Genomic DNA, 24,986 nt, shown 5'->3' with positions numbered 1-24,986 from the left:
ATTTTATTTTTTGCAGTTGGTTTACGAAATAAACTGACCTCTAAGACAGAGTTGGATCCTGAGATTAAGATATCTAGGAACTCCACACACTAGTGGCTACTTTTGGCAGTGAATTTCAAATTTTGATCACTTGCATTTAGCCATGCCACATATTCATCAAGGGAGTCGTTATCACCTTTCCAAATGAAGAAAATGTCGTCAATGAGCAACACCATTGACACCACTCCCGGGACTTGCGGAGTCGCAGGCGCCTTTGTGTCGAAGGTCCGGCCGGCGGGCCTGATCGGCTCGAGGCCCTGCGTCTTGTGTGCCCGATGTGAGGACAAGGAGGAATACCAGTGCGCCGCTCCACCTTCAGGATGTGTGGGAGCGTGGCACAGGTCTTAGGCTCTTTACCTGGTGCCAATGCAGAGCGAGTCCGGGCGCCTGGGGGATTGGCAGCGACTGCCCGGAGCCCTGCCCCGCCCTAGCTGCAGTGAGGCTCACAAGAGCACCCTGTTATGTGACCGGGCTTGGGCGTAGTGCCCTGAACAACAGTTGTGGAGAGAGGCGTCCCAAGAAGCCTGCGCGGAGACTCAGGTGAGCGGTCCGCTTTCGAGGCTCGGATTGGAGCCCGGCAAGGAGCGGCGACCGCCCCCCCCGGGCGGTCCCTACGGCCCGGATTCAAGCGGTGGATCGGTGAATGGTGCGGTTGGTTCTTAGGCCTAGACCAGGTCCCGGTAGGCATAAGGTGGGGCGAGGGGACCTGATAGGCCCCCCCTGCCACGGGTGGTGCATGCTCAGATTGGAGCTTGGAGAGGGGAATCGACCGGCCCTCTTACCCCTGGGGCGGTCCGTGCGGCCATGCTCTGTGCAGCGTGCTGGTGGGCGGCTCAGCGAGTTCGCGGCACCTAGACCGGGGCCCAGCGAGCATACAGTGCGGAGAGAGGGCGCGACAGGCCCCCTACCCCAGGAAGACACTGTGGCCTAGAGACTGGGAGGTACAGTGGAGACACCCTGATGGCTGAGGGAACCTGACTGCCTCCGGAGCACTGCTGAGGTGGCAAGGTTAGGGATTAGTGTAGATAGGTAGTTAGTAAATATTGATTATTGATTATGTGCATTAACCAAAATTAATCGTACCCGTTTTATGTTTTGTCTGGAAACACCGGGGGCAGAATATCAGGTAGTAAATGAAAGCCATTCTGTAATGAGGTCACTGGTTCGAGGAAATAAGTGCATGGTTAGGTAAAACCGGAAGCACTGTTTTAGGGACTTTTCAGTATAAATGTGTGAATAATTGATAGCAAAGAGTTCGCTAGTAAAACTTTGGTGTGATATCACCTAGAAAGGGTCACACTGGAGGAGTAGCAGGTTCTGAGCTTGATTGACAGCAAACTTTGGCCTTATAAAACCTAGACAGGGTAAGCTCGAGGGAGTAACAGGTTCTCCGATGCTTGTGTGGAAGGTAGACGGAAGGGATCTACTTGTAGTGTATGAAGAGTAAACGGAAGGGAGTTACTCGCAGTGAATATAAATCATTCTTTTCTTTGAAATAGTTACTCGGACACAGTGGTGAATGTTTTTACGTCCTTAATTAATAAAATTAACATTTAAAATAAATCTCTTGCATTACCTTTGCAAAGGAGGGAGTCAGTCGCGTCACTCAGAGCCGTGCTGGTATTGGTTGAGTCAGTGGTTGAGTCAGCGGTTGAGTAGCTGAGATAATTTTGTAAAGGAAGGGCGAGTACAGGAGTGTGAGAATTCGTTAAGGAGGGGTGAGTACAGGAGTGCGAGAATTCGTCTCATGGGAAAAGCTGCGCAACCATTGGTTGAACTTGTTTTGAATTCTAATCATTGATTGGTCATTAAAATAAGAAACGTTTTGGTATTGGAAGTTTCTTGGAAACAAACTGAGTGTCATCACGAAGTAAAGCGGCATAAAATATATGTGGCATTTAGATACAGGATTCATAGGAAATCAACCAGATAAAAGATATCTAGGTTTTGCTAAAGAACAGATGATAAGAGGGAGACTTTATATCATGTCAAGAAAGTTAAAAATGTCTTTAAAAAAGATAAGCCAATAAAAACCAGAGAAGGGATTATTATTCCACCACCAAATACGCCCGCATCATACAGGATGGTTGAAAGGGGCTACCATACTTGTATATGGTTAGAAAACTGGATAGAATACACAAAAAAGACGATGGAATTTTGGCATTTCCAGAAAATGGTAGCTTTAATGGTAGAGTTTTGTACAATTTAAGAGCACGCATGAATTAATTTGATCCTAGACCTAGGTTAACCCAATATGAGGCATTGGAGGAATGGGAAACAGAGGCTTTTGAGTGAGACAGATCCAGAAGTGATAAAAGTATAAAAGTAAATGTTATCCTAAATTTCCTAAAGAGACAAGAGATAAACAGATGAAACAATGGAGACAGTCTATGCTAGTGGAAGGATTATATCCTGTCCGAGCATTAGAAGAACAAACAGGGAGTAAAAGTACTGAAAAAACTAAGAACTTAATGACAGGTGCTGATCAGGAAGATGATTACTTGGAGGATTTATTAATGAAAAATCTGCCACCTTATAATGAAGAGCAAATTCATACAAATCCTAGTGCTCCGTTTTTAAAGCCACCTTTAGTTCCACAAGTGTTACACATGAGGCATCATTAGAAAAAGTGCTGCAGGAAAAGGAACGAGAAGCAATATTTAAGCAAATGGATGAGTTAATTCAGAAAATTACACAGTTAAATATCAGTCCTGAAGCTTAAACAATTACAGTGACTATAGGTCCAGTTGTTCCTTTATACGGAGAAAAACAGACCAGTGCCAGACCTCCTGTTTTAACTACACCTGTAGTGCAGTCAAAGAAAGATACATTAATAGTGGATGACCAAGCAAGTGAATGTGGGTTAGAAATTTCTTTGATGGATTTACCTATAAGAGAACCAATAAGTAACTCAGCTAGGAAAACTACACCTGTAAATACTAGAGAAGTGCAAATAGAAACTTCTTCAGGTACCAGAAGTGCAACTGTAGTTACTCCAGAAGAAATTGAAAGATGGTCCTGAGAAATAGAGAAACCAAAATCACAGTCAAAAATATTGGATATTTTTAAATTAAGAGTTGAATTAGAAGAAATGATTGCTGGGAATGTGGGATTAGATCGATTGAATGCATTAAATGAAGATGAATTGTTGTTTATATGTCGAAGTATCACCCGAAATACAAAAACATTTCATGAAAAATTAACAAGTTTGGCAAGTGAAATGGGGATTGACATTGGTAAAACAAAGGTATTACAAAGGTATTACAAAAACTATATCGAGCTGAATTCTCTGATAAAGATTTAGAAAATATGAATGAGTCAGGTCGTAAATTACAAATGAAAGAACTGTTATCATTGTTGCAAAAATGGGGTGACAGAGACAGATGGAAAGCTAGATGGTTAAAGAAAAAGGAAGAAGCTCAAGGGAAAGGCACTGCATCAGAATATATGTTAAAAGAAACAGAGAAAGTGGAAAGGTTGTGTCCAATGAGATAAGTACTAGGTGGCGGTTATGTGCATGTTCCATGGTCCCGACATGATATATTGTCATTTGCAAATGAATTCCCAAACCGAAGAGAGAACCCTGTAGAATGGTACAGGCAGGTCGAAAGATTTGTTAAAGTCTCAAAAGTATTGTTAAAAGATCTAGATGGGTTATTTGACATTGTTGTTCCTGTCGATTTATGGACAGAATACAAAATTGCAGTAAACTGGCCAAACAATGAGTATCCTAGAGACCCAAAAACAGGAGCACCATCAGACGAGGTGATGAGGAAATATAATCAGGTTATACTGTACTTGAAAGGGAAAGTACCTCCAAAAGAGACAGACTGGACTAGAATAGACAGAACTACTCAGAATAAAGCTGAATCTGTACATGCATATTATGAACGCCTTTTACACGTTTTTAAACAGTATAGTGGTTTAGAAAATATTGATACCAAAGATATGACGCATTTTATCTATCGGTTTAAATATGCAAAGTATTGTGAAGATGAATTGGACAATAAACGAAAGAATTTGGAAGAAAAAGTAATGTGGGCACAGGTAAAATTAGCAGAGCAACAAGAACTTCAATTGAAAAATATTCAGACTCAAGGAGATGGAAATGGTAATAAACCTAGAGGAAAATTTAATCGAGGGGAGGCTAAAAAGAAATTTCCTTGTCATGGGTGCGGCAAGTTGGGGCATTGGAAGAACGAGTGTAAGGCTGTATTAAATAATAATAATGATTTGAATTCACAGACGCAGAATGAGGTATCGAAAAAGCAGCAAAAACAGGTAATACAAAATCAGTTACCATTGGCGCCTATGCCAAACTCTGGGAGTCAACCAGCATACAGTATATATACCACAAGTTGGGAAGGAAGTGGTAAAAAGGACACAGTGACACCCCAATTTCCTTTGAGTGACTCATACTTTGATGAAGACAGTTTCTGATGGTGCCTGAGGGGGGAGGACGAGGAGTGCGTACCTGGCGCATCCTTGCAGGTTGATCAGTCCGGTCCATACATTGAAGGAAAGGTTGAAGGAAATGATGTTACCTTTCTGTTGGATACTGGCGCTACCCGTTCTACTGTGAGAACAGCAGACGTTCCAAACCTACCCCTCTCGGGAGAAGCGATCCAAGTAGTGGGCGTTTCTAATAAACAAATTAGTACCCCAGTTACAGAACCAATGGAAGTCAAAATAGGCAATTTTAAAGAAATGCACAAATTTGTTGTATGTGACTCCAGTCCCGTAAATCTATTAGGCAGGGATTTGTTGTGCAAAATGAATTGTACCATCTTTTGTACACCAAATGGTGTTGAAATACTAATGCCAGATGAAGATGGAATATATAAAATTATGTTAGCAAAACAGGAACTGAAAAACAAAATTTTACCATAGAAGACTTGCCAAAAGAATGACAACCTACGGTAGATCCTAAAGTGTGGGATTTCACAGGAAAAGATGTAGGATTAATGGTGAATGTTGACCCAGTAAAAGAAGGTGCAGTTTATCCAAATATTCGACAGTACAAAATGAGCCCAGAAATAAAAGCAGTAGTTGCACTAGAAATAAAATGTCTGGTGGAAGCAGGAATTTTGCAGGAAATAATGAGCAGTCCATGCAATTCACCTATAATTGGCATCAAGAAACCAAGCAGAAAATATAGGGTCGTACAGGGCCTCCGCAAAATTAATAAAATTGTCGTCCCATGCTGTCCAGTTGTGCCAAACCCTGCTGTGATTTTGTATCAAATACCATGGGCAGCAGGCTGGTTCACCGTAATAGACCTTTGTCATGCATTTTTCTCCATACCATTACGCCCAGATAGTAAATATCTTTTTTTGTTAAAATTTGACGACCATATCTACGTTTGGAATCGCGTCCCTCAGGGGTACACAGAAAGTCCATCGATTTTTAATCAGATCTTGAAAAAATGTCTTGAATCTCTGATATTACTTGGACAATCAGTCTTGGTGCAATATATAGATGACCGGTTGGTGGCATCTAAGAATTGAAAAGACTGTGTTGCTCTCGACGCGAGTCTCCTGTCTGAGGAGACCGCGCCAAGAGAACCAGGAGCGTCGGAGCCTGTCCCCCTGCCGCCCCACCTTGAACGCCCCCCGGGGGTCTGTACGTGCGCACCGTGAGTGCGGAGACGCACGCTGGGCTGTAACAAGTAAAACGGAGATCCGCGTTAAACGCCTGAGGGCTGTTTGAATTTTATTGTTCCCACACGTTTCACAGCGCGCAGGGTGGTGGCTGGCCAGGTCTATTCTAGAGGGCCTGTGCGCTTGGGGGGTGCCTGTGTACACCCTTACTGCTGCCAGACCGCCCTTAAAGCTTTGCAGTCTCTTTAGTCTGCCCTAAAATCACAGGCATTCCTAGCCTGTAACCCCCATTCACCAGGGTTGTGTTGGTGCAGGGTGCCTACTGTCAGAGGTCATTGCTCTGGGTAGATTGTATTGGGTCCTGGACAGGATGGAGGACAATTACTATGAAGAGGAGGAGTCCACCCAGTACTTACCTCTTGATGATGACTTTTTTGAGGCGGTGGACAGCTCCATCTATAGATGTGTCAATGAGGTGGTAGCCCCTATGGAGGAGCGCCTTTCCAACCGCATTATTGTGGAGTGCGCTAAACTGGCTCAGGATCATCTAGGGACCACCCCCCCTGCCCCAGCTTTAGTACCGGCGGAGGGTCCCCCTCCCCCTAAGAAGGTATGTGGTGACCGTGGCACGGATGGGGCGCAGGGGGTGGATGCGGACGCCTTGTAGCGTTTAAACCGGACCCAGCAGTGTCCACGCCGCCTCATTCCCCGTCTCACAATGGGGGTTCTCAGACGGACACGGACGATGAGCGGTCTTCACATTCTTGGCGTCCGGCCAGTTCTGCGGCCGCGTTGCCCCAGGCATGAGGGACCCGGATGAAATTATGCATCCGCGCTCCGCTGCCTGGGCACCTGGGGACAAGGTGGCCAAGTTCGTGGCGGGGCGCCTCCGTAAACCTCTTGAAAAGGAGGCGCGGGGATGTCTTCGGGCTGAGCACCCTCGCCCAACGCTGGAAGGGAAGGTAGTCCTAACACCCGAGTTAGACTCGAAGATGGCCACTTTAAGGACCCGCGGAAGGGAATTGATAGGTCCTGGCGCTCCTGCCAGGACAAGCTTCTCGACGCCATTGGTCCAATGACTAAAATCATGGACATGGCAGAGGAGGCAAAGGTTACCGGTTCGGTCATTTCCCCGGAAGTCTTGTCCAATTGGGCGCAGAGAGCTATAATTTTCATGGGGAATGCCAACTGTGCCCTCTCTACGGAGCGCAGGCGGTCCTTGCTGATAAAGCTTGACCCGAAGCTCGGCGATTTAGCTTCTTCGGAGGCGGGGGCCGTAGCTCAAGGAGGTCTATTTGGCAAACCTTTTGTAAAGGAGCTCGGCAAATTTATCGCCACCTTTACGTCATTAGATAAAGCCCAATCTAACATCAAAAGGGCGTTCCAGACGCGTTTCTCCCAAGGGGCCAGTCGCGGTAGGGGCCGCGTGCCTGGCCGCGGTGACCAGCAATCTGGCGGCAGGGGACAAGGCTCCGGACGAGGGCAATACAATTCCTCGGCAAACTTCAATAATTTCTACCCTACCCGAGGGCAGTGCTTTCGAGGCTGAGGCGGCTACAAGAACAATTCCGGAGGTGGTCAATCAGGCGGTAAGTGTCATGCCTGCGGAGCAGGTTTGTATTGGGGGTCGTTTGGCGGCCATTCAGGATGTATGGGCTCGGTTGACTTCAGACGCATGGGTCTTACAGACGGTAAGGGGTTTCCACATAGAGTTTTACGACCAACCCATTCAGGTGGCAACCCCGAGGCCCATTTCCTTTTCCGTTGTCGATGCCCAGTTGATCGACGAAGAGGTGGCCAGTCTCCTAGAGAAAGGAGCCACCTGTCGATCCACCCGGCATCCCAACGGTTTCCTCAACATTGTCTTTTTGGTGGACAAGACAGATGGGGGACGGCGTCCGGTGATCAACCTAAAGGAATTCAATGGTTAGTTGGTTTACCGGCATTTCAAAATGGAGGGGAAACATATTCTTCGGGATGTTCTCATGCCACGCGATTGGATGGTCAGGTTGGACCTCAAGGACGCGTATCTGGTAGTCCCAATCCACACTCCTCACCGGCGGTTCCTTCAGTTTCTCTGGCGGGGCCAGGTTTACGAATTTGTCGCCCTTCCTTTCGGTCTGTCTTCAGCGCCTTGGTGCTTCACAAAGGTGCTTCATCCAGTGGTGGAAGCTTTGAGGGGACAAGGAATAAGGATGCTGGTGTACTTAGACGACATCCTTCTTATGGCACAGTGCCCCCGGAAACTGACGGACCAATTGCAATATACGGTGTCCCTGCTGGAAAGCCTGGGATTTGTCATCAACGGACCGAAATCGGTCCTCTGTCCGACTCAGAACTTGGTTTTTCTCGGGTTCGTCGTAGACTCTGTCCAAGCCTCCTTGAGTCTTCCATCCTGAAAGATGACGAAGATTCGGCACATATTGCGTCAGACGATATCCAGACCACGAACCTTGTTGCGGCAGCTGGCCCGGGTGGTGGGTCTCCTGTCGTCGTCCATTCAAGCGATTTTTCCGGGTCCGTTGCATTATCGGGCCTTGCAGCGCCTGAAGGCGCACCATCTACGGAGGGGATTGTCTTACGACCAGTCTGTACCCCTGTCGGAAGAGGCAAATGAGGAGATGGCTTGGTGGTTACAACACATGGAGGGCTGGAACGGGCGTGCGATTTTCGGCTCCGCTCCGGACTTGATCATAGAGTCGGACGCAAGCAGGTCTGGATGGGGTGTCCATTGCGGAGAGTTCTCTACCGGCGGCGTTTGGTCATTAGAGGAGCAAAGATTACACATCAATTGTTTGGAGCTCCTGGCGGGATCATTCGCCGTGCGCTGCTGGACCGGACAGCAGGCAAGTGCATGCGTCCTGTTAAAAATGGACAATATATCGGCGGCCCGCTATGTCAATTGCCTAGGGGGCCCCCGGTCGCGGGCCTTGGCGGATCTAGCAAAGGAGTTCTGGGAGTACTGCTTGACGCACCAGGTTTCGGTGACGGCAGAATACCTTCCAGAGCAGGCCAACCAAGTGGCAGATTGGCACTCGAGGTATCTGAGGGATTCCAGCCTGTGGAAGCTGGATGTTTTGGTTTTCCAGTGCCTGAACAGTCTCTGGGGCCCGTTTTCGGTGGACCACTTTGCGTCCCACCTCGATCATCAACTCCCACGCTTCTTCAGCTGGAGGCCAGATCCCTTAGCGGAGGCCACAGATGCCTTCCTTCAGGATTGGAGCCAAGAGAAGGGGTATGCTTTTCCCCCTTTCTCGATGGTGGTGCGGATGGCGGCTCGGATCAGATTTCTGGGAACGGGGGTGGTGGCGGTGACGCAGCTTTGGAGGTCTCAAGTGTGGTTTCCAGTTCTTCTGGAACTTTCTTCGGATTTTCTAATCCTATTCTCCCCGCTTCCTCATCTGCTTCTGAATCCGGACGGGGAGCGGCACCAACTCATTCGTCGGGGCTCTCTACGCCTCATGGCATGGAGGCTTTCCGGAGACGTTGGTCGCTCCCAGGCCTTTTGGGATCGGCTCAGGACCTCTTGGCAAAGGCCTGGGCGGATAGTACAACAAAACGATATTGGTCCGCTTGGACCAAATGGCTGCGTTGGTGTCTTCGAAGGGACCTGGATCCTGTGGTTGCCGGCGTTGTTCCCATACTGAACTTCCTAGCTGAGTTGGCTACGGATGGTCTAGCTTACCGCTCTATCAATGCGATTCGTTCGGCGATTTCGGCGGGGCATGGCTCAGTGGACGGTGCCCCAATTGGGGAACATCCGCTGGTCCGTCGTCTCCTGCGGGGGATTCGCCTTTCGTTGCCTCCTGAACCGCGATATTCAGTCCTTTGGGACGTCAATGTGGTCTTAAACCTTTTCTTGTCCTGGCAACATAACAGATACCTTTCTTTGAAAGAGATTTTTGCCAAGCTAGCCATGCTGTTGTGTTTAGTCTCTTGTCGTAGAGTGTTGGATGTACGTGCCTTGGATATTACGGCGAGAGTTTTTTCACCTAATGGGGTAACGTTTACTATTGGTCGTCGAAGCAAGTCAGCTTCAAGAACGGTCTCGTACCCGGCGTTTACGGATGTGCCCAAGTTGTGTGTGGTGAATTGTTTGAAGTCATACGAGGATATGACGCTGGAATTACGCCCGCCGGGCGACCAGCAACTTCTGATTGCCTTACGGAAACCGCACAAAGCAGTCTTCTCCCCCACCATTGCCAGATGGGCGAGATGGGTCATGCAGGAGGCGGGTATTAATACAAAGCAGTTTGGGGCACATTCGGCTAGGGGTGCCATGGCATCTAAGGCTTTCACTCTGGGTGCCCGTTTGGAGGACCTCATGCGTGCCGCAGATTGGTCTTCAGATTCCACCTTCAAGAGGTTTTATTTTAAACCAGTGGTGGATGTGGCACTGTTAGTGGTAAGGAAGCTTTGAACAAGCATAATCCGAGCCTCCGGTCCTGACATAGAATCGAAATTTGCCAAGCTTTCGTAACGGTAAGTTTCAATTCTATTAAGGACGCGGAGGCGAGGATTATCCCTCCCGTTGCACTTCCGGTGCGAACCCACCCGTATGGAAGTAAGTAAACTGGTTACGATTCTATTTATAGTTTCTTGCATGATTTGTCTTTGATCAAGCATGTTGCGGTGTGGCCTTCTGTTTCCGGACAGATAAACTCCTCGGCGATACTTGTTTTGCAGGCAATGATGGTGCCAAACAGGACCAATGAGACTCAGGCGAGACTTGCGCGAAGAAAGAGGAGGGCTGCATAACATGGAGGACCTTTTCACTGGAATGACATGGACAGTGTAAAAGGACTATACTATGATGTTCCCAGGGATTGATGGGACTTGTTGTTCATGGACAATAATGGATTGTTAATAATTGGTTTATGGCGTTTTTTCTTTGTTTTGGAGGAAAAAAAGACCTTTAAATGGCTTTTCTGGCTGCTGTGTTTTGGTGTTTGAATTAAAGTGAAGGAAGAAAAGCATAATCCTCGCCTCCGCGTTCCTAATAGAATTGAAACTTACCGTTACGAAAGCTAGGCAAATTTACCCTTTTAACTAGCATTGAGCGGCTGCACAGCGAGCAGCTCCAGATACGGACAGGGAGTGCCTCGCACTGACGGCTGAGCCTTCGCCGATCAGATTGGTGCCAGGTGTGCACCGAATTTGGAAAGGGAGACCCTTTTCGTTTGACAAGATACTATATGCTCAAGCATAGGAGCAGTGTCCAAATTTCCTAGGAGCCCACGCAGGCCCACGACGTGCCGGTCCAGACGTTGACCGCCGCACATATGTTCTCTCCGCCTGTCCTGATGAAGACCCCAACATGAGGGCAGAATAACCCTTAAGCGTACATGGGGGTCGAAACGTAGACTACGCCTATTTTTTACACACCATAGGATCAAATGCGATGGATTCACCTAACCTATGTAAATGTAAATGTATTGCGACTTATATAGCGCACGTATCACCCGAAGGCATCAAGGCGCTTGCCTTGGGAACCCGTCCTGGCTTTTTTCCCTGTGAGAACCCCTACTGGGTATCCCCAGGGTGAAAGCCAGGCATCCCGCAGCGGGGTGGGCCGCCGTAGTGGAGATTAAGCAACTATTGCCCAGAGTTGCAGCGTGGGACCCCATGATTAGAATAGGCACCGAGGCGAGAATTATCGAGTCCGTGGACATTTTGGGCTCAGGACCCTGCCGCGTCGGGAATTGAACCCTGGTCCCGGGCCAGACCTCTGCATCAGGGTCTGCCGCTCTAATCAGTGAGCCACACTCCTCCACCTATGGGCGATGTGATTTGGGAACATTTATACTAGTTTGATTGTAAAGGCTTTTTGATTTTAAATGTGATGTTATCAATGTCACAACACCTTTACCCTGTCCCTCACAAACCTTATCACATCCCTTCCCTTCCTCACTGAGAGCACCAATAAATGTAATGACTTTAAGATTACATTACAAACCCTTGAAAACTATAAAACATTTTTTCGATGCAGAATCTATAACAGTACAGGATTGCAGAAATAAATGTAATTCTAACTTTGAATATTGTAATTTGCACTTCTCATTCTGTTGAATTTATAACTAATGACACGTATATATGGTGAACGTCTGTATGAACTAATATAGAACACCTGTGGAATAATTGTGTAAACTCGGACCAGTTTTTCTGTACTTAGGCAAATTTTGATTCATGGTCTGATGAGACGACCTGTTGCATATTTTTCTTCTACTCTGTATCCAGTGGAAGCAGCATTGCCAGGATGTCTGAAATCAGTAGCAGCAACTTGTGCGAGTCTTGAGCAAAGTGAGTCCATTATCATGGGACATCCAGTAACAGTGTATGTCCCACATGCAGTTGTGATTTTACTGACCAGGACTAAAACTCAGTATCTAACACCTCGTTGGCTGACTAAGTATGAACAAATTCTTGTAGGTGCAGAAAATGTGACAATTGCTAGATGTAATATTTGAACCCAGCAACATTGTTGCCTGAATCGCACTTTGCAGAAGTCAAAAATGAAATTGAACATAATTGTATTGATCTTACAGAATACTGTACTAAACCACGCCCAGACATAAGAGAAGAGCCACTAATAAATTAAGAACATGAGCTATTTGTAGATGGTTCATGTATGCGACATGAGGAAGGAGGTTTGAGTGCTGCTTATGCAGTTTACACTCTATGGGGTCCAGTTGAAGCATCATATTTACCTGGAGTAAAATCTGCACAGGTAGCAGAACTAATTACAATAACATACGCTTGTAAATTTGGGAGAAATCTGAAAGTGACCATTTTTACTGATAGCCAATATGGCTATGGAGTTGTGCATGATTTTGGCAAACTGTGGATGCAAAGAGAGTTTCTGACTTTATCAGGTAATCCTATTAAAAATGGAAGTTTTGTGAAAGATTTGCTAAAATCAATCCAATTACCAGAAACTGTAGCTGTGGTCAAGTGTGCTGCTCACCAATCTTGCAATGACAGAGTGACAGCAGGTAACCAATATGCTGACCAACTAGCTCAGAAGGTCCTTTTATTAGACTTTAGATTGATTTTATTCAGTTACCCCCTTGCAGAGGAATGAAGTACGTTCTTGTCATTGTCTGCCTATTTTCAAAGTGGGTGTAAGCTTACCCTACACGTAGGAATGATAGCATCACAGTAGCAAAATGACTACTTAAGAGAGCTCATACCACGTTTCGGTTTTCCAGTAACGATTGAATCAGACCGAGGAAGACATTACAATAATGAAATAATTGGTCTAATCTGTGAAGCATTTAAAATTTAACAAAAACTGCACTGTACATACTGCCCAGAGGCTTCTGGAGTGGTAGAACAACTGAATGGCACAATCAAATCAAGATTGGGAAAGATTTGTGAATCAACTTGATTAGAATGGCCAGATGCTTTACCTCTTGTTCTGATTGGACTCAGAAGCATTCCAGACAGAAAGACAGGCTTGAGTCCTCATGAAATACTCATGGGAAGAGCAATGAGGCAGGCATGGGTGCCAGGACATAAGTTGATAAATATATCTGATGACTTAGTACTAGAGTGCTGCAAAGAACTGGCTGATCAAGTGCGTTCTATTTCTCACCAGGTTGGAGAAGACACCGTCACCAGGCAAATAACCCCAGCACACAATCTGATTCCAGGTGACTGGGTTGTAACAAATGAACATACACAATAATCTTGTCTAACTCCAAGGTGGGGAAAGCCAACACAAGTGATATTGGTTACCACTACAGCAGTAAAATGCAAAGGAATTCCGAACTGGATCTATGCAAGTCATACAAAAAGAGTAGCTGAACCTGATGAAACTGAAGCTGAAGGTTGTGCAGCTGAGGGGTCTCAAGAAAGTGATTCCGAAGTAGTTGATGATGAACAACCAAGCACCAGTCAGGATGAATGGATTCCAGTGATTGACATACCTGCAGATGTTGTGAGAACCAGAAGCCAGACTTATTTAGACATACAGAGTGATAGTGAGGATGAGACAGGAATAGAGGAACATACTCAGATTACAGAAATCAAAGCCAAAAGTAATTCTGAGGAGGACCCGATAAGGAAAGATCAATATACTCAGACATTCCAAATACCTGTTACAGTTCCAGAGTCTGAGAAGGGACAGATAGGTAAAAGGGCGAAGGCTCAGGAAGAAGAACACAAGATCGAGATACCAGAACAGGACCAGATAGATGTAGATAAATGTGTTCAGGAAGAAGAAAACAAACCAAATCAAAGTCAATTGCAGCACACACCTGAACAAGGCCAGATTAGTATCCACGCAGAAGAAACAGAAGAAAGACCTGGACCAAGTAAGATAGAGATGGAAACAGATGACGAAGATATACAAATTGTGCCACAACTGAACGAGAGCACAGGAACAATTGAAGAAAAACAAAGCATAGTGCCAACTAAAAGACTCCGAAAAGGAGATAATTGGCCTGGTTTTGTCAAGAAACTAAAATTTCGTCTTAAACCAATAAATGAAGAAACAGAGCAAGTAAATAAAATATCAAGTCAAACTGGGTTTTCCACAGAACAACCAAAAAGAAAAAGTAAGCAACTGAAAAGACTGAATAATAAGTTCAGAGGTCCTGAATGGACTTATGTTATCCTTGAAGATCTTGAAAAATTAGAACGGAGCGATGAAGATGATGATGAATTAATTGATGAACCAACAGACGAAGAAGTAAGACCAATTTGAAAATTTCACAGGTTGAAATTCTGTAAAAAAAATAAAAAAATAAAAAAAGTCTCAAAGAGGGGCTAAGCCTCCTTGATCGAAAATGACTGATCATACTGTTAATGGTAAATCGAAAATAAATTGCTACCCACCCTCTGTTTTAAATGCTTAACGACATTTTTCTCTCCAAATCATTGGCAATATTTATTTTTAAATCTGCATTATTCTAAAATAGAACAAGAAGTTAATTTATGTTTCATGTTTTATAACTTTTTCAAAGATTTGCTTAGATAAAGATTTTAAACCTTTCCCGAGTTTGTGGTCATTTATGAAATGCTAAATGTTATTATTGCTACCTATTTCTCTCTTTAACTCCCTTAATCCTTTAGGACTATAGGTATCGGTGACTTGTATTGGTAAGATAAATGATATAAAATCCAAATGGTAAAAAATCCCAATTGATTGTGTGTAGATTTACCTGTTTAATGTATACATAGATATATGGGCCCAGGTGAGTATGTTGAGCAGGTGAGCCCGCGCTCTATCAACATGTTGGAAAAGGCTGGACATGTACTGCTTACAAGGTCAGGAGTAAGAATGTGTCTAGGGTCAGAAAAAGTGGTTGTAGAGAAAATGAATTTTCAATTTCCCAGCAGATTTTAACAGAAGCAAATATAAGGATATACATTTGTTATTAAAAAAATGTAATTCACAAAAGTTTGCTAGGTGTACGGTGTCCCAATCTATTTCTGTAAACTCTTGAGAATTCCTGAAAGTCGTAAATCTACACCAGTACAAAGATATACACCTGTAGGAAAACTTTAGTGACTTTCTCTAAGATCTGGGCCCCAAATTTAATTCAATGTTTCCATTATGTTTTACACTCCTTCGCCATTATTATTCTTCACAAAAATGTTGCATGCATCAAATATGTTCTACTAAGTGATGCTTCAGGCTAAGTATAGCTAAAGCTGCACAACAGCTTAACCAAACGTTTTTTTTTCAAGGTGCAAATTTGTATGCAACGTTTATTTTAAAAGCAAACCAATCACCAATCTGGCTTTCAAGTTTTTCTAGGCTGGAAGCGCTATAAACGTACACACTCTTATTCTTGAACTACTGTCAGCAATGCTAGCGGAGCTTACAGCATTTTCTGAGAGCATTCACCCCAACAGTAAAGACTTTGCATTAATAAACAATGTATACAATTACGAAAAACGTATCGACATACACCCAAATCTGCTCTTAGTTGCAGGTAATCCTCCTTCCCAGAGTCATATATATGGTTGTATCATAAACTAGCAACCAAAGAATTTGTGCTGCAGGGGGTTAGGCCTACTTATCCAGTGGAGAAAATTGAAATGAAACCTTGGTGTCCATGGCCCAAAAAAAATATGAAGAAAGAAAAGCTTAGACAGTGGAGCCCTATAGAACACAGCACCTGACCCACTACCCCTTATTTAATATGTCTATACATTGGGGATACCCAGAGGTCTGTCTGCACACTGTCATCGCACCCACTGCCACAATGCAATCCAATACAAGAATATCATAGTTAAAGCAAAAGCACATAACAGGAGAAAGTATTCAAACTGTGTCCAAAAATATATTCTTCAAAAAGTTCTTCTTTTATTTGAACAGGGTTAAAACAACGATCTTGATGAGTTAAAGAGCTGACGCGTTTCATCCATACACATGGACTTCCGCAGGGCATGAATGGTCTGTAAGCAATAAGAAGTGGTAATCAAGCCAACGGATTATACGAAACCGCAGGTGTGGTAAAGTCCTTTTCAGGTATTTATTAGAATAAAAAAGAGAAAAAACAGATCGCCTATATTTGGGAGAAAACAGGGTTGTAGGTCAGTTGAGTTGGACCTTCATAGCCACATGAGGTAACAGAGCCATCCAAAAAAACGCTGTTGAATCAAGCTTATTAGGAGCCCTCTGTACTGATAAAAAGTACACGCTAGGGATGAAGTTGTGACGAGTCTGGCTCCTCCCAATATAACGTAGGCCCAGGACAGTGGCTTTTTGCCGTTACCGGTCTCAATAAACCTGGTAGTGCGAAAGAGTCTTTCGCACCTTTAATCAATCAATCAATCAGGTCATTTGTAGAGCGCACTACTCACCCGTAGGGTCTCAAGGCGCTGCCTTTAGCGTGACCAATGACAGTTGGTATTTGTCAGGTCCTGCAGCGGAACTAATGACAGGGGTCAGAGCCTGCAGGAGGACTCCTGACAGGTTACATGGCCTATAGCAGGGCTCCTGGCAAGTGACATGGTCTGTAGCGTGGCCCCTGACAGGTGAAGGAGCCAGCAGTGTGGTCCCTGATGGGTGAAGCGGCCAGCAGTGTGGCCACTGACGGGTGAAGCGGCCAGCAGTGTGGCCACTGACGGGTGAAGCGGCCAGCAGTGTGGCCACTGACGGGTGAAGCGGCCAGCAGTGTGGCCACTGACGGGTGTCGTGGCCAGCAGTGTGGCCACTGACGGGTGTCGCGGCCAGCAGTGTGGCCACTGACGGGTGTCGCGGCCAGCAGTGTGGCCACTGACGGGTGTCGCGGCCAGCAGTGTGGCCACTGACGGGTGTCGCGGCCAGCAGTGTGGCCACTGACGGGTGTCGCGGCCAGCAGTGTGGCCACTGACGGGTGACACAGCCAGGCAGTGTGGCCACTGACGGGTGACACGGCCAGGCAGTGTGGCCACTGACGGGTGACACGGCCAGGCAGTGTGGCCACTGACGGGTGACACGGCCAGGCAGTGTGGCCACTGACGGGTGACACGGCCAGGCAGTGTGGCCACTGACGGGTGACACGGCCAGGCAGTGTGGCCACTGACGGGTGACACGGCCAGGCAGTGTGGCCACTGACGGGTGACACGGCCAGGCAGTGTGGCCACTGACGGGTGACACGGCCAGCAGAAAGGCTACTGACGGGTGACACGGCCAACAGTGTGGCCACTGACGGGTGACACGGCCAGCAGTGTGGCCACTGACGGGTGACACGGTCAGCAGTGTGGCCCCTGACGGGTGACACGGTCAGCAGTGTGGCCACTGACGGGTGACACGGCCAGCAGTGTGCCCACTGACGGGTGACACGGCCAGCAGTGTGCCCACTGACGGGTGAAGCGGCCAGCCGTGTGCCCACTGACGGGTGAAGCGGCCAGCAGTGTGGCCACTGACGGGTGAAGCGGCCAGCAGTGTGGCCACTGACGGGTGAAGCGGCCAGCAGTGTGGCCACTGACGGGTGAAGCGGCCAGCAGTGTGGCCACTGACGGGTGAAGCGGCCAGGCAGTGTGGCCACTGACGGGTGAAGCGGCCAGGCAGTGTGGCCACTGACGGGTGACACAGCTAGGCATTGTGGCCACTGACGGGTGACACAGCTAGGCATTGTGGCCACTGTTGGGTGACACGGCCAGCCGTGTGGCCACTGACAGGTGACACGGCCAGCAGTGTGGCCACTGACGGGTGACACGCCTCAGTAGGCCTCCTGACAGACGTAAGATACTGCAGTATGTCTCCTGATAGAAGTCAAAGCGCTGTGCGTAGCTCCCGCGAGCGGTCCATGGATGTAGCGCTGCTCAGTTGATGTGTCGATACGTGTCCCATGAAAACTAAGAGTACCTATTACATGTAGAACAAGTACAACTTCGTTCTGAATTGCTAGCACCTGCGTAACAAAAACCTCTTAGGCAGCAGCGCACGCACTTTGAGCCCAACGACACCCTGCCAGGGACACCAGTCGCTGCACCATGCCATGTCAGTTTTCATACAAAGCCCACACCAAGTCCGCCCCACACCCATGACTGAAGCCGGTGCATCTTAGAGGCGTCATTCAGTACCTGTAGGCCAGCGTCATGCACTCGAAGAGCTTGGTGAGGGACGCGTCGATGGACAGGCGGCAGGTGCTGGCCTTGCCAAAGCTGTACGTCTGGCAGGTCTGCTTGTTGACTGTGTCGAAGTCGTAGCCCTTCTTGGGCGGATGTTCGCTGTGCGGAGACGACACCATGAAGTGTCCGCTGTGGATGATCTGCGCCTCGGAGCTGTCAGGCTTCCTTAGCAGCAACGCAGGCTCGTCCGTGTCAGAGTCGTCGTCTGGCTCTTGCTTGACTATAACGGGCACACGGCGGTGCAGCGGCAGCTGCCCGCAGTGGGCTTGTGGTACGGGGCCCCCTCGGGCCAACATACTGAGCCCGCACCTCGCCTCAAGGGAACCAGTTTAAAAGCAAGAACTTTTCCCTTTCTTTAACTGAACGGGGTGTCGCGCGCCCCTCCGAGCACAGTGCGCGAGCCCCTTCTGCCAGCTCGGCTCCCTCTAACCACACGCCAAAACACAGGCATGGCATGACGTCACGCCCACCAGCCATCCAATCGGGGCGCGCTGACACCTTAAAGAGGCAGAGCAGCTGAGCTCTGCGGCCTGTGATTGGAAGACTCCGTGGCGACTCCTTTGGCTGCCGAAACTAACTGCAAAATACATTCCTGACAGAAGAAAAGTTTTCGGCCTTGAGAGGTGGCGGATGGCCGCGTTTCTCCTGCAGAGCACGCACAATAAAGGCCACAAAGAAAAACTGTTAAATAAAAGGCAACAGCTATTTTAATTGTTTTGTATTGTAATTTAATGTAAATGTAATTTTATAGCGCTTACTATTCCTGGCCAGGAGTATATGGATGAATGCCATTGTGCAAAGCACGACTGTGAACTATTTAAAAGGAGGCCCTGTTAAAGTAAGACACTTCGACATCTGAAGGCAATTTTTTAAATCATTCAAATATTTTCATTCACATCGATATGAATATGTAACATGGAAATGGACTGATATATATATATATATATATATATATATATATATATATATATATATATATATATATATATATATATATATATATATATATATGTATGTATGTATGTATATATATATATATATATATATATATATATATATATATATATATATATATATATATATATATATATATATATATATCCAGCAAACCTCTCCCAAAGAAAGAGCAGGACTCACGCGTCGGCCAGAGACGCGTTTTCAGAAGCCCCTGACTCACAAGCAGGCTTGGACTAAACCTGGCACCCGCTTCGGCACAACCCTGCTCAATGTTAATTGAAAGTCACAAGCCCGCCTGCATCTTCGTGAAACTAATGGGCGGTACATTGAGGCTACTAGCTTCGGTAGGGCGAGATGCACTGTCCTCTTGCCCCCGCCTCTATGCGGATCGAACGTGAGGGCTGAGTCAGTCATGTGGGGACCCCAGGACACGACCGGAGTTGCAGTTGCAGGGGAGAGTGCTTACCAGACTTTGCGAGTCATCTCGCCCTCCGCTCGACATCGCTGACACTGTGCAGCAAACTCCATGCACCACTCACCGGGAGGTCCTGAGAGGCATCCTGGGAGCTGTGGTCCACCGGGACTGTGTGGACTGCCAATGGTGCTCGTGACATCACAAGGGGTGGAGCGGACTTGCACCAATCGAAGTGGGGCGTGATGATATTTAAACAACGCACTTTGCACAGCCTATTGTAAAGACCCTGGCACTGAGGAAGGCCGACTGAGGCCGAAATGCATTTGCCAACACAGCTGTAATAAAGGAAGTTCCTGACGTTCCCCACGGGCTCCTGCTCTTTCTTTGGGACAGGTTTGCTGGATTTACTCACGCGTCGGCCAGAGACGCGTTTTCAGAAGCCCCTGACTCACAAGCAGGCTTGGACTAAACCTGGCACCCGCTTCGGCACAACCCTGCTCAATGTTAATTGAAAGTCACAAGCCCGCCTGCATCTTCGTGAAACTAATGGGCGGTACATTGAGGCTACTAGCTTCGGTAGGGCGAGACGCACTGTCCTCTTGCCCCTGAGGTTCCGTGACGATTTTACTCGTGTTTGTAACATTGTCGTAAATACATAATTTTGGTATCAGTGGACCGCAAATGATCCATTTGGTATATCCTGGTGTTTTCGCTATGCTACGAGCAAGAGCACTCCTGTTACCAACACAATTGTGATTTACCCATGGCATCCATCTTAGAACAAGGAAGCCATTTTGTATTCCTTGCCCTCACATAGTCAATGGACACGCAATGACCTCTTTTCATTTAAGGACACGTAGGCTTTAACCGGCGATTCACCTTGCTAGTGACACGTGCACCTTAGGCCAGCAACGCTGTGGCAGCATGACTCGGCAGGAGCGGCCTCCCCAGCCTGAGGCCAGTCCTGCTATACTGGTTCTCGTGTTCGTTGGCCTGATCATGATTAGGCGGCTGAAGCTGGTAACCGTGCCCATTTACGACCCACAAACATTTCTTATCCTGTCTTTCTATCTTCTACACCTGGCTCTGCTCCTTTCCTTCTGGGCCTTTATTAGGGGGAGGTAACGAAATTTACGATGAGGCGGTCCGGGTCTTGAATGAAGAATTGACATGGGATTATGATGGACTAGTGGGAACCCTTCATTCGTAATGTTTTGACATCAGATACTGTTGACGATTCCTGTGCAAACGCCAAATATTTATTGTTTAAGACACGAATGTTTAGAACTGTGGTAACATGTAAAGAATTTGCCCCGAGCAGAATATTTAGTATATAAGGAACAACCCTCTTTGTACAAATCGAACAGGCTCCTAGACACTGCCCGTGTGCAGTTTCTGTGACTTCTGTGTCCCTGCAGTAATAAACCTTTGGTCTTTGACGCCACCATCGAGAAGCCCGTGTTTCTGTTTGTTTGTGCACCAAGACAGGTTGAACTCCGGGGTCTTCGGGTGTTGTCCCTGACACCTCTGGACGGAACCAAAAAGTCCAGAACTCCAATTGGCGCCCAACGTGGGGCGACGTCATTCGGTACCGGTCCAAAAGCCTGAAGAATTCGAGGAGCTTCGTGTGAAGATTTCAGAGGGAGGCGCCCCACTTCATCGATCCCGGCATATCGCAAAAGTGGCCCCGACGTCCTCTTCCACGAGGGTTCCCGTTCAGACGGCTGCAGTGCTCCGTTGCCTTGACCGTCGCCCTGTCTTGGACCCGAGGTGCAGTCCTCAGTACGGCGAAACGTGACGGGTTTCTCCTTGGTGACGTCTTCAGTGCCTCAGTTAAGTATTTAGTGGTTGCTAGTTGGTTATTTTGTGAGGGTTGCTCCTGTTTGGATAATCCTTTTAGTTCTCAGTTCAGTTCAGTTCTGTAAGATTATCACTGGTTATTCTGGTTATGATAATCATTCTGTTCAGTTCAGGTATCGATACATTTGTCAGTTCTGGTAGGCCTAAGTTCGTGGTTCGAGTGCGCATCTTTTCTGTTTGTGTCTTGTTTGTCTTGTGTTCCGGATTATAAAATGGTAAGTCGGAAAAATTGTATGTTGTCTTGTTTTAGTTGCAACAGTGATTCCCGGTTGGAGGACTCGTGTTTGGTTCCTCCGATTGGAACTCCCCTTTATGATCTATATTGCAAATTTGGTGTGGGCCCTATCTCTTATAACGAGGTATGGATCCGCTTCACAGAGAAAGATGGTGTCCTTAGTTGGCCACTACATGGTAGTTTTGAACCTGAAGTTCTCGATAATCTAGAAAGAAGGTTATTTAAGAAGAAAGCCCGGCCGGCAATGTTTGATTCTTTCCGTTATTGGCGAAAAGAATCTAAACAGAGAGAAATTAAAAAGTTGAAGAAAGAACAGAAAGAGCAAGAGTTAACTTTAGAACAGTCTGCTAGGCAGCTGCAACTCAACGAGTCTGAAAAAGCAATGGAGGTGGCCAATAGAGAGCGTAATTTAGCGATAGACAAGTGCTATCCTGCTTTGCCAACGAGTACGACTAAGATAGTAGAGGACCCTGAAAAGGATCCCCTGTTGTCTTACTTGTTACGATCACCCCCACCGTATGCACAGGGTGCTACGGCTCCGCCTATACCTAATGTTCAATTACCGGTTGCTGGACAACCTGGTGTCCCTGTTCTCGCTCCCCTGAATCAAGTTCCTGTACCTCCTGTGGTCAATATTAATGTTCCTTCGACAACCCCTCTTCTAGGGTTGCCGACTTCTTTACCTATGCCTGTGTCGCTCACACCTGCTAGTTCACAAGCTATCTTGCCTGCTACTCCTACTGTTCCTAATCTATCTGTTCCAACTGCTACTCTATTCACTGCCTCTGCTAATATTATGACTCCGCTTTCTGTTCGTCGAAGAATCACTGATTCTGTCTCTAATATTCTATCTCCCTTTTATAAAACTCTGATTAAGACTCCTACCTCTGACTCTGTGCAGAGGCGTAGTCAGCTTCCCAGTACTGAAGAAAGAGGAATACTAGATTCCACTGCTCTTAGATGGGTTTCGAAAGTTGGAAGATATAATGTACAAAATGTATTAGATACATTTATGCAATGGAACGAACCGACACAACGATATGTGTTCGATGAAATGTGTTTCCTTCTACGTGAGGAATTGGAAGAGGATGACCCTGAATCAAATCTAGGAGAATTAATTAATGTTCAGAAAGAGTTCGCTACAGGTATGATAGTTGGACAGAATATAAAAGAAGCGATGGAACTGGTTTTAAGTTATAGATCCGACTCATCCCTTCTTTCACCGAGAGAGTTAGAGAAACGTAGTACGAAACGAAATCGTCAATATCCAATGAGAGAGGTTCCACCAATTTGGCGTGAAGCTGTGCAAGCTAATGTAAACCTTGGTATTGCAGCCGCTCCGGCACAATTCCAGAGAGTATGGATACATATTCCATGGAAGCGAGCTGAAGTGTTAGCAGTGAAACAGGCCTTGCCAGATCCGCGTAAAAATCCTGCAGGGTACTACAAAGAGTTGGCTCAAACAGTTGACGCTTGTGTATTGAATCTTGCTGACATAGATCTGCTATTTGGTAATGTAGTACCGCAACCAATTTGGGCTAAAATTCGTAAAGAGAATCATCCAGTTGCCCTAGGTGGTGACTGGGCAGCTATAATTGCAGCGGATGGTCAACAAATAGGTGGTTCCAAACCAGAACCCCTAATTGCTAATTTGCCTGGTAGAATAATCGATTTAATGAAAACCTTAATGCCTGCATTACGCGTTAACTGGGATAAATTGTCCGCATGCAAACAAAAGAAAGACGAAAGCGTCTCCGACTTTTTCACAAGATTCGAAGAGACTTTCGTAGATCATAGTGGTCAGGATATGAGCACAGAAGGGGGCCAGAGATTATTTGTCGATAAATTTGTGCACAATCTGTTGCCAGAACTTAGTAGTAAATTGAAGAATTCTGAAAGTGCGTGGGCTGTCTCTACGACTGCGCAAATACTTGCGACTGCTCAATACTACGAAAATAGGGATAAAGAAGAGAAGGAGAAATCAGATAAAAAGACGAAAGATTTAAAAACTAAAGTACTTTTACAGCAAGCTTATCCGCCTCGCACGAATCAAACTAATATGCAGCAAGGGTCATATCAAAGAACGGATTATAATTTTCAAAGGCCACAATATCAATGGAATCAATGTGCTTATTGCAAAAAGGAAGGTCATTACAAAAGTGAGTGTCCAGTTCGGGCGCAAAATAATGATGCGGCAGCTCAGAGAGGTCGTGGTAGTTCTATGCAAAACTCTAGAGGTCGAGGACGAGGTGCTATGCCTCCACGGACAAGTGATCGCCCCTCTAATTATTTCGATCAGCGAAATGGACAATCTGCCCAACAGAATAGGTCTCCACAGTATCATGTCGAAGACTATTATGAAACTAGTGAGGAAATTCAGCAAAGTGAATACTAGGACAGCCATGGACAAGGAGAGGGAGTAGTATCAGTACCAGTAGATCAGAGTGGACCTTATGTCGCAGTAGCAACATCAGGTATAGTCGAACCGTTTCTGTTGGATACTGGTGCAGCAAAAAGTTCTATCATACATGCGAAACTCCCTGGCGCACCTTTGTCTGGCTCAACAAACGTTTCAGTAGGTTTTTCGGGCGCCCCTGTTCACAACCCTGTTTCTGGTCCTTTGTCTATTTCTGTTGGACCCCGTCATTTGAAAGCACCCCTGATTTTGACGACAGGTTGTAACGAAAATCTGCTTGGTTTAGACTTGTTAAAACGCCTGTACGCGACACTGTACTGTTCTCCAGCAGGAGTACAGCTTACGTTGGGTAAAAGAATCATCTCCCCGATGTACTTATCGATGGATGCACTCCCACCAGAGCTGCGTTCACTCCCTGATACTCTTTGGGCGACTGGTCCTAATGATGTAGGTCTCTTGGAAATTCCACCCTATGTAGTAACTTTGAAAGCAAATGTCAAACTTCCACGAATTCCACAATACAGAATCTCTAGTGAAGGTGAGCGTGCGCTCCTACTAATAGTACAAGACCTGATCAAGAAAGATGTTGTAGAAGAGACTAGAGGTAATGTCTGTAATAGTCCTGTACTGCCTATTTTAAAACGAACTGACCCTACAAAGCCTCCAGTATATAGGTTCGTAATTGATCTTAGAGAGGTTAATAAAATTGTGATCCCACAGTTTCCTGTGGTACCAGACATTACTGCATTGTTAACGTTGATTCCCGCTACAGCAGCATGGTTTTCAGTTGTCGACTTGAAAAATGCCTTTTTCAGCATTCCGATAGCCGAGGAAAGCAGAGATATTTTCGGTTTTTCTCTAGGAGGACGAAGTTTTAGATTTAAACGCGCTCCA

General features: G+C 46.4%; 1 protein-coding gene across 4 annotated transcripts in view; it reads right to left on the bottom strand.

Moving 5' to 3' along the window:
- Window positions 1-18,652, bottom strand: part of MLXIP (MLX interacting protein) — a 1,607,115-nt gene extending 1,588,463 nt beyond the window's left edge. For 2 of the 4 annotated variants that reach the window (XM_078667550.1, XM_078667551.1), the window contains exon 1: window positions 18,162-18,644. In XM_078667550.1, the coding sequence (XP_078523676.1) occupies window positions 18,162-18,505 (344 nt within the window). In that variant the 5' untranslated portion in view covers window positions 18,506-18,644. Of the gene's footprint in view, window positions 1-18,161 lie in introns of all 4 variants that reach the window. The other 2 variants (XR_013602573.1, XM_078667552.1) reach the window with 2 other exon arrangements.
- Window positions 18,653-24,986: the final 6,334 nt, after the last annotated feature.

Source organism: Lissotriton helveticus, chromosome 11, assembly GCF_964261635.1.
Source record: "Lissotriton helveticus chromosome 11, aLisHel1.1, whole genome shotgun sequence".
Taxonomy (NCBI): Eukaryota; Metazoa; Chordata; class Amphibia; order Caudata; family Salamandridae; genus Lissotriton; species Lissotriton helveticus.
Note: the sequence above shows the minus strand (reverse complement) of the source record. Positions and strands in the feature narration are given on the sequence as shown.